Source organism: Fusarium mangiferae (assembly GCF_900044065.1).
Source record: "Fusarium mangiferae strain MRC7560 genome assembly, contig: FMAN_scaffold001, whole genome shotgun sequence".
NCBI lineage: Eukaryota > Fungi > Ascomycota > Sordariomycetes > Hypocreales > Nectriaceae > Fusarium > Fusarium mangiferae.
The window spans coordinates 2,347,142-2,360,784 of NW_024573921.1; the positions used below are offsets into that span (position 1 = coordinate 2,347,142).

Consider the following 13,643-nt stretch of genomic DNA (forward strand, 5'->3'; position numbering starts at 1 on the left):
CCCCCCCAGTCAGCCCCGTGCCTAGCTCCCCGTAAAGGCCCCGTAGCTCCAGCGTGAGCAATGTCGCTTTATCCTTGGCGTTTTAAGGGTACCTCGACCAGGTTATCCGTACCCTTCCAGTCCATCCAATGCATCAATGAATCCTTGCAGCACCCCAACTAATTCGAGCTAGCAGAAACGGGGAGAGAGCCACAGGCAGAACGACCTGATCCTGTGCTAGCTTGGTTGTGCCTGTTAGGGACCTTGCACAAGAGCAGAAGCATTGATTGAATCTCGGGCTGGGCTGGGACGGGAGTGACCTAAGGTACAGCACAGTACCTACAGGGGCGGTAGAGGAGGGAGGTACGTACCCACTCATCACCGCCCCGACTGGAACCTTGAATTTCATCTTTCTTTTGCATCCTCACTTACCTTTCCTCGGACAAACCCCATAAACAACATCGAATAATCCAGCCTCGCCCTCGAGAATAGGTTGGCTTCCCGGGAGCCTGCCGACTGCTGTCTTGAACTACTCTTCACATCGCCAACTGCGATCCTTCAGCGACTCTGCGCCTTTTGCGGCGCTCTCTGGGACCATGGTCGCTAAGGAATTCCTCGACTCGGATAGAGTCAACTTTCTTGTTTGGAGGTTCGTCACTACTTCGCGTCCTCGACTCGCAATCACCGCGCCTAGTCGCCTTCTCCCCATCACTTTTTCTCCCTGCCGCTGGACCTTCTTGCTGACCATGAATTTCTGCGCGCCTACAGATTTCTTCTTGAAGGCAGTATGTATTACGTCTGCGCGCTCACGGCGCCACAGTTAAACTAACCAAACTCGCCCACAGATTATCGAGAGACTGCTGCCAAATTTCAAAAGGAGTGGCACGTCAAGCAACCTCACAGGGAATTCGCCTTTGCGCCTCACGTCAAGAGCCATGCATTGGTTTCGGTGATTAATCGTGGCCTTATTTACCACGCGCTTGAGCGTGAGCATTTACGAAAACTGGTAAGTAATCTTTTTGGGGAATCATGGCAATCTGTCGAGAGTTTCGGCGCTGCGCCTGTTCCCCCCACCCATTAAGGCGAGGTGGGCTGTATTCATGACAAGGCCAAATTTCCAAAACGGTCAGAGGCTGACAAAGTTCACCATATGCAGCTGCCTCAGGATGCAGCTGCGGATGCAGCCGACTCGCTGCAGATGGGCATTTTTGGACCTCTGGACGCGCACCCACAAGGAAGAATTGACGCAGATGAAGAGGAAGATGCGGAAGGAGAAGACATCATTGAAGAGGAGGTTTTGAGGAAACGTGCCCCTCAGCAATTATCGAATGTGTCGCCAGCAAAACGACAACGGTTAAGCAATGGATTGGAGAATGGCGCCGACGCACCGGCCACAGCAACGGGGCCAGCATCAGTACCAACGGCAACAACAGCAACAGGGATGGATGCTACCATAGCAGCACCGGCACCAGTAACGACACCTATGGAAATTGACAATCACCCTGATAACCATGCATATCCTTCACCTCTCGAGGGTGAGCAAGCGTCAGAGCCAATGGTGCGGACTGACGGCCCTGAGCAGGGTACCCAGGTAGACAAGGTCGAGGAGCTGGCTCCAGAGACGACCTTTATCCGCTTGGTATATGACGGTCAGAATCAAATTCAGGGAGACCGAGGCGCTACGCCATCACCTTCCTCGCCCTCTGGGCAAGATAATGCTCCCATCCTTTTGCGATGCGAGTGGAACCCAAGAGATCCGTCCATCCTCGCGGCTGGTGGCACCGATGCGCTAGCCCGTGTTTGGACAGTCCCTCGCGCGGGCCCCTTTGAGCCGGGACAAGATCACGTGTCACCGCAAGGTCACTCCCTTATCGATCGTGATGTGCCCCGCGATACCATAACGACGGCCATGTCGTGGACCAGCGATGGCGCTGCAATTGCAGTAGCCACAGACTCGAGGAACCATGCCTCGATCAATGTGTGGTCCGCTGAAGGCGCACATTTGCAGTCGATGGAATTATCAGAGCCCCCAATCATCAAGATGCTATGGAACCCTAACAACACAGCTCTACTAGCCATTTCCCCGGACAAGGGTGGTACTCTTATTACCGTTCACTACCCGCCCGCCGGAAACTCTCTGTCGTATGTCCTCCCGGACCACAATATTGATGCTACACCCTTCGATGCCGCCTGGACTGGGGAAGCGGAATTCTTGCTGTGTGGTGGCGACCTAATGCTATGCCTCCAATGCACAGAAACAACGATAGTGCAGGCCAGAAAATTTGAGACCAAGGACGACGATCTATTTTCCCAGGTTCTCTTCGACGGACGCTCGCGACTAGCTGCTACGTCTAGCGACAAGGGTACACTTGATGTAAGTATACACTCTAGAGTAATATGTCGAAAAGAGATACTAACTGGTATAGTTGTGGGATGAGAGTGGTCATCGAAGGTCCATCTCTGCGCACCAAGGCACCATTACTGCGATGCAATGGCAGCCTCTGCCCGAAAACCAACCTGGACCTGATGACGAGCGTTTAATTGCGACTGGAGGAGACGACTGTGCGATCCTTATCTGGAATGCTCGAATGCCCGAAAGCAAACCCAAGTGCTTCTTGACCATGGATTCACCAATTATGAGGCTCGCTTTCACGCCTGACGGTGCATTTATCGCGGGCGCGACATCAACTCAGATTTTGATTTGGAAAGTTGGAAGTTACGCTGTGCCCCGAGCCAGCTGGAGTCGACCGGTGCACCCAGGGTGGCTCAGCCCCAAGGCCAGTGCCGAGACGGACGAGGAAGATGAGCACTGCTTGTGCTGGGATGCTGAAGGCCATAAATTGGCCTATGGCTCCAATAGTAGGGTAAGTCGGAGGACGTTGCCTTCTGTTAAATTGCACTTTGCTAACACTTGAAAAGCTTGCCATCATCAACTTCCGAAGATGACGACTACACCAAGACGAACAACGTCTGCAACATTAATAGGATCTAGATATGCGAGGAGGCAGTGCGGAAGCCCTCATGCAAAGTCGCTACAAGCAAAAGCGGCTTGTTCAGGCACGTCTTAGGAAGACAGTCGAACAGACTGTGATGCGAAATGGGCATGGTCGGAAGCCCTTAATGTCTATTCCCGCTTGGACATGGTTGGAGCAACCATCTGTACGAAACTGCGAACTCTCAAAAGCTCTCTTGTATAACACGACGACGAACTACTGCTGGCTGACTACGACGGTGGAAATCGAACTCTCTGATTGGCACATATACAACACTATCTGGGCACCTCTCTACGCACGAACTCTTTGTTGGATGAAGGAACATGGATAGAGGTTATAGGAGTACAAACGACATTGCTTTCATCGCATTACCTTTGTTTTCTTTGTTGTCTTTTTTTGGAACCAGGGGTTTTGAGGGTGGGCTGGGTTATCATGGGAGGTGAAGGCATACGAAAGGCAGGCAAAGTACTAGGGATGCGGTCTGGTCTGAGATTTGGGTTCTTGGGAAGCATCATACCCAGTCTCCACGGTGTTATTGGTTTTGGGAGGGGCTTTTGCGTTATTTGTACGATTATATACCATCTGGGGTGATGAAACGGCGCAGAAAAACACAAGAGGCTTGTTTTTACGTATAAGGAGTTGAGGGTTGGTTCTAGCCAAACCGAAGATGTCAGTAAAGCAATAGGTTCAAAGAGAATAATTAACGTCATGACGTATCGCCGCCAACTACAAAGAGTGAAAAGGGGGTTCGAACCTATGAGAGGGAAGAGGGGCAGTACCACATACACATCAGGCCAGCAAGGTGACCTACATGATTTGCCTTTTGTTGGCTCGATACCGAGATGAAAAGAAAATTTTAATACTCGCGACTTGACAGTGATAGGGTATAGATACGAGGGGCCATAGCGTCGGGATACATTCAGGTTTCAAGGAAGGGCTTTGGTCAAAGCCAATCGGATCTGAAGAGTGCAGAATTCTCAGCTGTAGAGTTGTTGAGGCTCAGCACGACAGGGAGTCTCACCTGTAATGCAATGTGCTGTATGTACGGACTACCTACGGTGGGAAGAAAACTCAGAACCATGACCCTAAGCGATGAAAATGCTTAGGTAAATCTAGCCTAAGCTTAGGGGACTCTCTGCCAAGTTTATTTTGACACCCTATGTTAGGGTCTGGTGTTTTCTTGCTCCCTGAGGACGGAGCACTGTACTGTAGTCGTTTATATCAGGTAGCCGGCCCCCTCCTCGTCTCTTCTGGCGTGTCATTTGTGACAGAAGGTCGTGATTGGAGGCTGAATTGCAGACTGAGACACCACGCACTGTTTGCCTTGCATGTCTCAGCCTCAGCTGCAGATCAAAAAGTATATAGTGCATTATCATGGATGTGTGTGACAGAGAAAGAGAGAATAGGTCATTGTGTGTGTTGGTTTTTGGGGGTTTGACTTTGGTCTTTGGCAATTGTTTGGTTTATCTTGCTTGACAGGACTGTGAAGGATTATAGAGTGAATGTAGAGCAAAGGCGTATACATGTCGTAATGATTCTCTATCATGTCAGATGGTGTCTCTCTCAATAGGTAGTACTATCTTGGACCACGGCATCACCGAGTCACTCACTCACTCACTCACTGTGAGTTTAGTGCTTTCTATCGTACATGGAAGGCCTACCTAGCTAGCCCCCCGCCCCAAATGCTCCGTCCCCACAAAGTTTGGTTCGTTCGCCCGATTTTATATTTCCCTTCGAGGCCATGTGCATTTGCATGTTCCCTGCATTAGCTCTATATTTGTATTTCTCTCTTGTTTCCTCTATGCGTGTCTCTCTCTCTCTCTCTCTCTCTCTCTTCTCTCTGTCTGTCTCTCTTCTTTAGTGTGCTTTGGAGGTTTATGCAAGTGACGTGCGCCCCGCTTCCAGTGGAGGGGTTGGTTCCTTTCCTTTTTCAAGGTCAGGCCCTGTCTCTCTCGCTTGTCACTGGGAGTTTATGAGTTGAGCTGTGTTGGATGTGAATGAATCTGAGTGACTCGGGAAGTCATTCAATCTCTTCTTTTTATTTCTGCCTTTTTCTCATTATTTATATCGAGAAGCTGTTCATCGCCTCTGAACCACCTTTATCTTTCAAACCCCAAACATACATCTTCAGCACTATTCTCAGAGAAGCAAACAAACTCTCTTTATCAACTCTCTTCCTCCTACTACCACCAACCTCTACCAAGAATCATCCACAACATTGTACAATGTCTTCATCAACACAACACCATCAACCAAATCGCTCGTCAGGATGGACGGAGCAAATGCGTGATCGGCAGGCCCGCGGGAAAAACCCATACAGCGAAGAAAGCGACGTGAGCGATGGCGAACCAAGTCGTCTTGGACCGCAGTATCGTGCTTCGGCTGCACGACCTTGCAGTGCCGACACTGATTCTTGCAGCCCCATGTTTGAAACACACATAGAGAGAGAACGGAGAGGAGAGGCTATGTATATTCTGGATAACCACGCTGCTCTCATGGCACATGCGCAAGCGACTGGCGACGTATGTATCATCTCCGCTTTGATGTGAAAGTGCTAGTCGTGCTAAACCATCGTGTACAGAGCATCGCCGGTCAACGCCTCCGATTCATGCGCCAACTGTGTGGCTTTGAAGACAAGCACGACGACACCAGTACGGCAAGGAGTAAACAGAGTCGCCGAGTCAGTGATAAAATCTCTCGATAGTACAGAGTCCTCGTCATAGGAAGAGAGAAGACTGCCATTGGTGAAATAGGGATCCTTTAGCAAACCATCACAAGCCCTCTATAACGAATTACGACTTTCAAATGATAGAATTCAATGAACCTGTATTTGTTTATCTATACTGCTGCAGTGAATATCTACTGTTAGTTAGTAACGATATTGTGGTTCAGAACCGTGGTCCAAGTAGATCAAGTCGAATAAATTGTGGCATTTTGCCTCTTCTAATTGTCGTTATAGTCTCGTGCTAATATCTAACATAGACGTATATGCGTGTATCGCTGTGTATGTGAATGTGTCTGTTCCTGATGCGTTTGTCCACCAACTATCCCATGAGTACTTCTCCTGATCCGCCGTCTTGTATGTCATGATTGGCTTATCAACAAGTTGAAAACAAAAGTCAAGATGCATGTGCGGAAGTACAAATCCATTCCGTACAATAAAGACTACACGAAAGAGATACAATGTTCAAACCAATTGTGCCCAGAAAGAAAACGCCGGCAAATGCTGTATCGGACATGAAAATTCCGCCCCTTGTATGGAAAACAGAAGGAAAAGAAAAGAAAAGAAAAGAAAAAGAGTCTAAGCATATCTCATACTGCGCGTCCTCTGTTGCTGCCAGCCACTGTTGTTATCAATTGGAGCGTACATGTAGGGGCCTTGTTGGTTTGGAGCAGGGCCCCGAGGGTATCCTGGCCAAGCGCCCATGGCTGGTTGTTTGGCTGCCCTGCGGCGAGCTATGCGTCGCTTGATACAGCTGAAGCAGCAGCAAGAGATGGACAACAGGAGGAGTGCAGCAAGAACGCAACCCACGGGGATGGCGATATTCTTGTTGTTCTTGAACCAGTTCTCGATCTCCTTCCACGTCGAAGCGCCCTCGCAGCTACCATTCTGACATCGGCCGCCGCCGCCGCAGGGTGTACCATCGAGGAAGTTTTGATTTCGCTGCGTACAGAAGCCATCACCCGATGCCTGACAAGACAAGAGACAGCTGTTGGTGCAGGCTTTGACACTGGAGGATGTCGTGTTTTGATAGTTTGCTCGGCACTGCTCATCTCGCGATGTACACTGACCAGATGCGCACTGGAGGCTATCACCACAGTCTGTGCCATCGTCGCTGTGTTTGTCCTTGGGGCATGTCGCGCTGCTTCCCGTGCACTTCTCCTCGGGATCACAAGGGCCTGTGCTCGATCGACAGACAGTGCCTGAAGATGCGAACTTGCATTTATCCGTGCAGCACTCCTCGTTTGAGTTATCGCACTCGGCCTGGCCCTTGAATTTGCAAGTCTTTGCGTCACAGCAAGGATTATCGCCACAGCTGGCCTCGCCACCGCAGTCGCAATCCTCGCCTTCTTCGACAATTCCATTACCGCACTGCTGGCCCGAGATGGTTTTGACGTTTCTGTTATCAGTGAGACATTCCGTATTGACATTACGTCTGAACCCTGAGCAGATGTTTCCAATGGTGCAAGGAGAGAATTCACTGATTCCCTCCCTCGAAGATGGGTTCATGATGTAGTCACCCTGAGCATCACACGAACTCTTGCTCAAGGGACAGCACGACTGCGCATCGGACGAGACTGGACAAGTCTGAGAAGTGCAATCATGGACAGCACCGAAAGTATGTCCTGTCTCATGAGCAAATACTTGCCATTCTGCCGAAGTCTTGACAACTACATTGGCGCCAGCAACTGTCTCGTTACGACCTCCAGTATTGGAGTTGGCTGAGGCACCAGGGCGGCAGAGCTGACCCAGCCATGCAAGGCCAACAGCAGAGTCGGTGTTGCAAGTGCTCAGAAGAGTCCAGTAGGCGTTGCTGTCCTCATTCTGACCGCGCCAGGCGGAAAACAAGTTAAGGCGATCGGACAAGTCAACGCTGTTGGAACACTTCTGATTCCAAGGAGCGGTATCCGACGGGCTTCCAGGGCATGACCCGTCACTGATGGTGAGGTTCTGGATACCCAGCGTAATGTTGAAGCTCTTTTCATAAACTTCGGAGGCATCGTTGACCATCCTTATGACATTCTTCCTCAAAGCCTCAGTAGAGTTAAATGTAGAAGTGTATCCACAGTCAGTTGCGATTCCTAGAAGGGCGACCCTTCTGCTAGTTGGACAGCCGTTCACAGAACCAATGGTAGACTCAAGGTCAACACTCGAACCGTCGTTCCCTGTACCTGTGTCGATCGATTGGCGACCGAAAAGAGACTTGGTGTTTGCCGCACCAAAAGTGTCAAAGTCTTGGAGCTCATGAAACTTGCTGTTGAAACCCAATGTGTCAGAGTCACAGAGTGCAGCCGAAGCCCCACGCCTCTTGAGCTCAGTAGGGTTGAAGGACATGATATCCGAGTCCCGCCAGACAACCATGACATCGTCCCGAGCATCTGATGCTGACAGAATAGGGTCATCTTCATGTCGAACTTGCTGGTAGTTGGTGCCGGTATGAATATGGTGATGGTTGCCGTCGATCCGCAGAGTGCCCTCAAAAACCGGTTCCTTTCCATCGCGGTGCATCGTTATCCTTGCCCAGCCAGCATTTGTCCAGCCTTCCCGTCCGACTCGCTGAATAAACACATGTCCCTTGAATACTTTTTCGTCCTCCCGGTTTACTGTCTCGACAGATCGCACGGCACCGTCGGCGCCAATGTGAGTAATAGCGAAGTTCTCGTGCAGAATGTCATGGTTCGGTTCAAGCTTGAGGCGGATCTTTTGTTGCCCATTGTGTAGTGAGAATAGGAGATCAAAGTGCGAGTCGGCGCGTATACGGTGTGATGGTGTGTTGATTACAGGCTCATCGATAAAGGATATGTAGTTAACAGCGTTGCGCTTAACTGAGCTCGCTATTTCGAGGATATCAGAAGACTGCCACAAACTCGAGGTAAATTTCAAGTGCTCAGCATACCTAGTGAGGTTTCAAGGAACAAAGCCACACCCGCAATAGCGGTCGCAATCGACCGCAATGATACCATGGTGTCTATCGGACCTCGAACGGTCCTGGGAGAGAAATGGCGACGCGCCGATTGAGAGAGATATCACTGCAATGCCATACAGTAACACAGCGGAAACAGTCGAGTAAAGGAGAACGGAGGTTGTAAGATCAGAAGTAATCAAGGTGAGACGAAGATCGTCAGACGGAGCGGCCGAAAATAGAGTCGGAAGTATGACGGAACTTATTGAGAACGTCAAAGGAGAATGTGGAGAAAGAAGTTGGGGTCCAAGTATTGGGTCTCAAGGTAGAACAAAGAGAATAGATACACCAGGAGAGCAGCAAAGGAGGAAGAAGAAGAGAGGATTTCGAAACGGTTGATCGTGTAGCATGATCAGCCTTGAGATCTGAATAATACAGTCGCTCCAGTCCGATTTTAGGGAGTTGGAAAGGCAAAACAGAGTGTGGCGGAGGGTGCTTAGAGCCTGTTGGCTGTTGGCTGTTAGGTTAGGTTAGATCCTTCTAACGCTGTTGGCTTTTACCTCACGCCAAGGGTTCCAAGGTTCCCAAGGGCTGGGGTGTGGATGCTGGACGGACAACCCAAGTCTCTTGGCCAGCGAATCACGAGCCAGAGGCCGCGCGGTTCTCCCACTGCATAGCCTCCCTAACAGCAGGCGTCACACTTGTCAGCCATTATAGACCAGCAGACCAGCTAAGCAACTGTCAACTTTTGCCGTGAATCTCATCTCAGACTCAGAGTTGTTATGAAACTCAATGTCAACGGATGTTGACATATCCATCTTTGAGGCTTGGCAACAGAAATCGACAATCCTTGTATCCAGCATCAACTCCGACCACTGTAATAGCTGTTGCAGTCCATCTGATTACAGGCGGCCTCCCAAAGCCTCACCGGTGCATCCGACCGAGGTCAATATGTTTCGCCCTCGTATCTTTTCATCCAACCATCTACAATCCTAGACCAGACTAGACTAATCTTCCCCACTGCTAGTCATTTACAGCTTCATGCTTCTTGGCATTGAAGAGTTGATGTTCATTATCGGACATAAGAGGTGTTGATGACAGCTTTTATTACCCAGATAAACGATAGACTCTGCTGCCACGTTGCTGCTACTTTATCGGGCTGTCCCAAGATTTCTTATCAAACGCCGTGGCTGAAAAGGCTTGTTTTACAACGATGTCACGATATCATCGGAAACTCAATTTAGATCATTGCTCTTTAAATCAGTACCTTTTATTAGGTATACGACCCAAAGAATCGAGTCGGCCCCTTGACTTTACGCAGCCTCCAGTCAGCGGGAAATAAAAATCACCCAGACTATCCCATCCTTGCAACTCATGCATCAACAGCCCCCAAAAACGATGACGACTTCTGATAACCCTTGGCACTCCAGTGGGACCATCTGTTGGCGCCTTTGGCTCGTGGAGCTGGTCGATGTGTATCTCTGCAACTTTGAAAACCGTTCAAGTCCTTTCTCGTTCTAGACCTCCCGTAGTCCCACGCGACGGCCCAGAAATACTGAAGCTTAAGTATTGGAACGTCGTTAAAAATTATCGTAACTCTTTGCTCTTTTGCTTCATCCCACTTGATATCCCACTTCAGAGCCATATGTGTCCACGCGGCCTTTGGAAACCGGCGCAATAGGCTGGTTTCTCTATCCAAACATCCTCCAAGTCAGCTCTAACAAAAGGAAGCACCGAGCCATTCAACGACAGGCTTGTGCAAAACCTTGTTTTGACTTCAATCACTTATCGTGGTTGCAATGAGCTTCTTTGCACACCACTACCCTGCACCACGGACGTCATTGATATCTTAACCAAAGTTTCATTATTGGACTTTCTTTTTGCCTTGCTACCTTAAAAAATATGTAAAAAAAAAAAAGAAATCAGACCGCAATGCTCATACTAAATCAACTTCATAAAAATTGGTTCCCAAGCCATCGAGATACTCTTCCGGGTCATGGCTGAATCCCAACATCAACCCCAAAACACCGAGCGGGAATCTGGTTCCAGGCCGCTTCCGTCGTCGGCAGACTATTCCTTTCCCGCTTGCCTTGTATCCATGGTATATAACTCCACTAGATAATATGCATCATGTCTTTATAAACCTTTTCGTCACTGAACTCACTTGCGCTTGGCATCGTGAACAGCCTTGATAATCTTCTCAACAACAGAAGGATCAGAAAGCTGTGTGTTATGTTAGCTACAAATGTCACTTGAGGTAATCGAAGGAGGTGACTTACAGTAGTAATGTCTCCGAGCTGGTCCTCCTCACCAGCAACAATCTTCCTCAATACTCGTCGCATTATCTTGCCACTTCGCGTCTTGGGCATGTCAGGTACAACGTACACCGCCTTGGGAGCAGCGAAAGGACCAATGCTTTTGCGCACTTGGACAATGAGCTCTTTGCGCAGAGCATCACTTGATTCAACTCCCTCCTTGAGATCAACAAAGGCATTCACAGCTTGGCCAGTAAGCTCATCGGCGATACCGACGACAGCTGCGTCAGCAACAGAGTGGTGCTCCAACAGAGCAGCCTCGATCTCCGCAGTGGACAATCGGTGGCCGCTAACATTGACGACGTCGTCAACGCGACCCCGAATCCAGTAGAAACCCTCGTGATCTCTAGCAGCTCCATCTCCAGTAAAGTAATAACCCTTGTAGACATCAAGGTAAGTCTCTCTGTACCGGTTGTGAGCTCCCCATACGGTGCGAGCCATGCTAGGCCAGGACTGCTTAAAGGTCAGCACACCCTCGACATCGTTGCCGTGAATCTCTTCGCCGGAAACAGGATCGATGAGAGCGGGCTCGACCCCAAAGAAGGGCAAAGAACAACTGCCTGGCTTGGTTGGTGTAATTCCAGCCAAGGGCGTGAGAACATGAGAACCAGACTCGGTTTGCCAGTAAGTCTATAATCAATGTTAGCGGCGACCACAAAATAGATGCCCACGAAACACTTACATCAACAATGTGGCACTCCTCCTTTCCAATAACTTCGAAATACCACTTCCAGATCTCGGCGGCGATAGGTTCGCCGACCGAGCCCAGTACGCGAAGGTGAGCGAACTTGCCACGAACATGCTCGTCACCAGCACGCTTCAGCAGTCTCAAAGCGGTGGGAGCAACGTAAAATTGGGTAACGTTGTGCCTCTCGATGATGTCCCAGTATCGCGAGAAGTTGGGGTAGGCAGGTGTACCCTCGAATACAACTGTGGATACACCGAGCATAAGAGGAGCATAAACGACATAGGTGTGACCGGTAATCCAGCCGACATCACCACCACAGAAGTATCTATCGCCCTCGTGGATGTCAAAGACATACTTTCCGGTCATAGCAGCGCCGAGGAGGTACCCAGCGGTTGTATGCAGAACACCCTTAGGCTTGCCAGTAGAGCCGGAGGTATAAAGGAGGAATAGAGGGTCCTCGGAAGCGACAGGCTCGGGAGGGAAGTAGTTGGGCCACTTCTCAACCTCCTCATGCCACCAGAAGTCACGGCCACTGGTCCAGGGAATTTCTGAGCCAGTACGCTTATAGACAAGGACGTTCTCAACAGCAGGGCATTGCTTGAGAGCGTCATCAACAATCTTCTTCGTGCCAATCAACTTGCCACCTCGCTTGCCTTCATCAGTTGTGATGACAACCTTGCAGCCGGCGTCGACAACACGGTCGCGGAGAGAGTCGGAAGAGAAACCAGCAAAGATAACGGAGTGCACGGCGCCAATACGGACACAGGCCATGAGAGCGATGATGGCCTCGGGAATCATGGGAAGGTAGATAGCAACGGTGTCGCCCTTGCGAACGCCCATCTGCTTGAGAACCCAGGCGGTACGAGAGACCTCTCGGAGGAGCTCTCCATAGGTGACGTTACGACCTTCGGTGGGCTCGTCGGCCTCGTAAATGATGGCAACACGATCAGGGTCCTTGAAAGCATGACGGTCGACACAGTTGTATGAGGCATTCAGACGGCCCTCGTTGAAGTAGGAGACATCGGCATTGAGAAGAGAACCACTTCGGGTGGTCTGGAAGTCGCGGTCCCAAGAGATGAGCTCGCGTGCGCGCTCAGCCCAGAACTTCTCGGGTTGAGTGATGGATTCCTTGTAAAGTCGCTTGTACTCTTCGAGGTCTACGAGAGTGGGTCAGCTCATGTTGAGGCTCTGGTGCGGAAGCCGGGATCACTTACTGGCAAGGTGGGGCCGGTGGGGATGCTCTGCCGGGTTGCAAGGTTAGCAACAATGAGCCAGGAAAACGGAGCACGATGGAGTCAAGAATAAGCAAAGAACCACACAACAGGGTCTAGCGGGAGAGACTGCGGCGAGTAATTTCGCCTCAACAGAAAACAAAGGGGCGCAATTGACTTACTAGCGAACATGCGCTGAGGAGGGTCTAAGCTGGAAGTTAGCGATGCACCGTCAGATCAAGTTGGTTGCGCAAACTTACGATAGGTATCGACGAGATGAGCCTCAGCGACCACAGGAGCCTTTGTCTCTTGAGCGGATGCGGGAGTCTCCTCAGCTCTCAATGAGACAGTTTCGGTGGCTGCAGGAGCGGGAGCGGGAGAAGCGACGGCGGCTGGGATAGCACTCTTAGGGAGAGACTCAGGAGCCGAAGTCCTGAGCTCCTGGGGCACTTGGGGTTGCTCGACGGCGGTTGCCATTGTGTCTTTTGCTGGGGTTTATTGGAGAATTATTTTTTTTCGTTGAGCGTTGCGCCTGTAGGTGCGACGTTGATGGCGGGGTAGCGTGACCGTGGAGCTTGTCAGAACTGCTTGTACTTGCAGGACTTACAGCTCTCGGTGTTGCTGTTCTATGGAGATACAGAGATCGCGCAGTTGAGTCGTAGGTATTTGAATTGAAGGAAGAGGAGGAGGAGAGGTTGGAGAAGGCAATGAAGAGTAAAGTAGAGAGGGAGTGTTTAGTTGGATTTAGAGTAGGGGGAGGAGCTGGAGAAATAGTTGAGACGGATCTAGAGGTTTGATGAGGTCCGGCTTGCGGGGGGAGCTTTCTTTATGGC

At 50.3% G+C, this 13,643-nt stretch overlaps 4 protein-coding genes across 4 annotated transcripts; 2 read left to right on the forward strand and 2 right to left on the reverse strand.

Moving 5' to 3' along the window:
• Nucleotides 1–575: 575 nt before the first annotated feature.
• FMAN_01261 (uncharacterized protein) lies at nt 576–2,925 on the forward strand (the record flags this gene model as incomplete). Its single annotated transcript, XM_041832764.1, has 6 exons — nt 576–628; nt 748–764; nt 825–985; nt 1,136–2,353; nt 2,406–2,843; nt 2,899–2,925. 6 exons carry the CDS (start codon nt 576–578, stop codon nt 2,923–2,925), a joined length of 1,914 nt encoding a protein of 637 aa, XP_041676598.1.
• Nucleotides 2,926–5,197: 2,272 nt separating this feature from the next.
• Nucleotides 5,198–5,676, forward strand: FMAN_01262 (uncharacterized protein; the record flags this gene model as incomplete). Its single annotated transcript, XM_041832775.1, has 2 exons — nt 5,198–5,494; nt 5,554–5,676. The coding sequence occupies 2 exons, from the start codon at nt 5,198–5,200 to the stop codon at nt 5,674–5,676; spliced, it is 420 nt and encodes a 139-aa protein (XP_041676599.1).
• Nucleotides 5,677–6,273: 597 nt separating this feature from the next.
• FMAN_01263 (uncharacterized protein) lies at nt 6,274–8,657 on the reverse strand (the record flags this gene model as incomplete). Its single annotated transcript, XM_041832786.1, has 2 exons — nt 6,274–8,528; nt 8,591–8,657. 2 exons carry the CDS (start codon nt 8,655–8,657, stop codon nt 6,274–6,276), a joined length of 2,322 nt encoding a protein of 773 aa, XP_041676600.1.
• Nucleotides 8,658–10,756: 2,099 nt separating this feature from the next.
• On the reverse strand, nt 10,757–13,287 carry FMAN_01264 (putative acetyl-CoA synthetase; the record flags this gene model as incomplete). The annotated part of the gene is made up of 6 exons (XM_041832797.1): nt 10,757–10,819; nt 10,876–11,541; nt 11,594–12,756; nt 12,814–12,840; nt 12,993–13,016; nt 13,071–13,287. 6 exons carry the CDS (start codon nt 13,285–13,287, stop codon nt 10,757–10,759), a joined length of 2,160 nt encoding a protein of 719 aa, XP_041676601.1.
• Between the last annotated feature and the right edge of the window lie 356 nt (nt 13,288–13,643).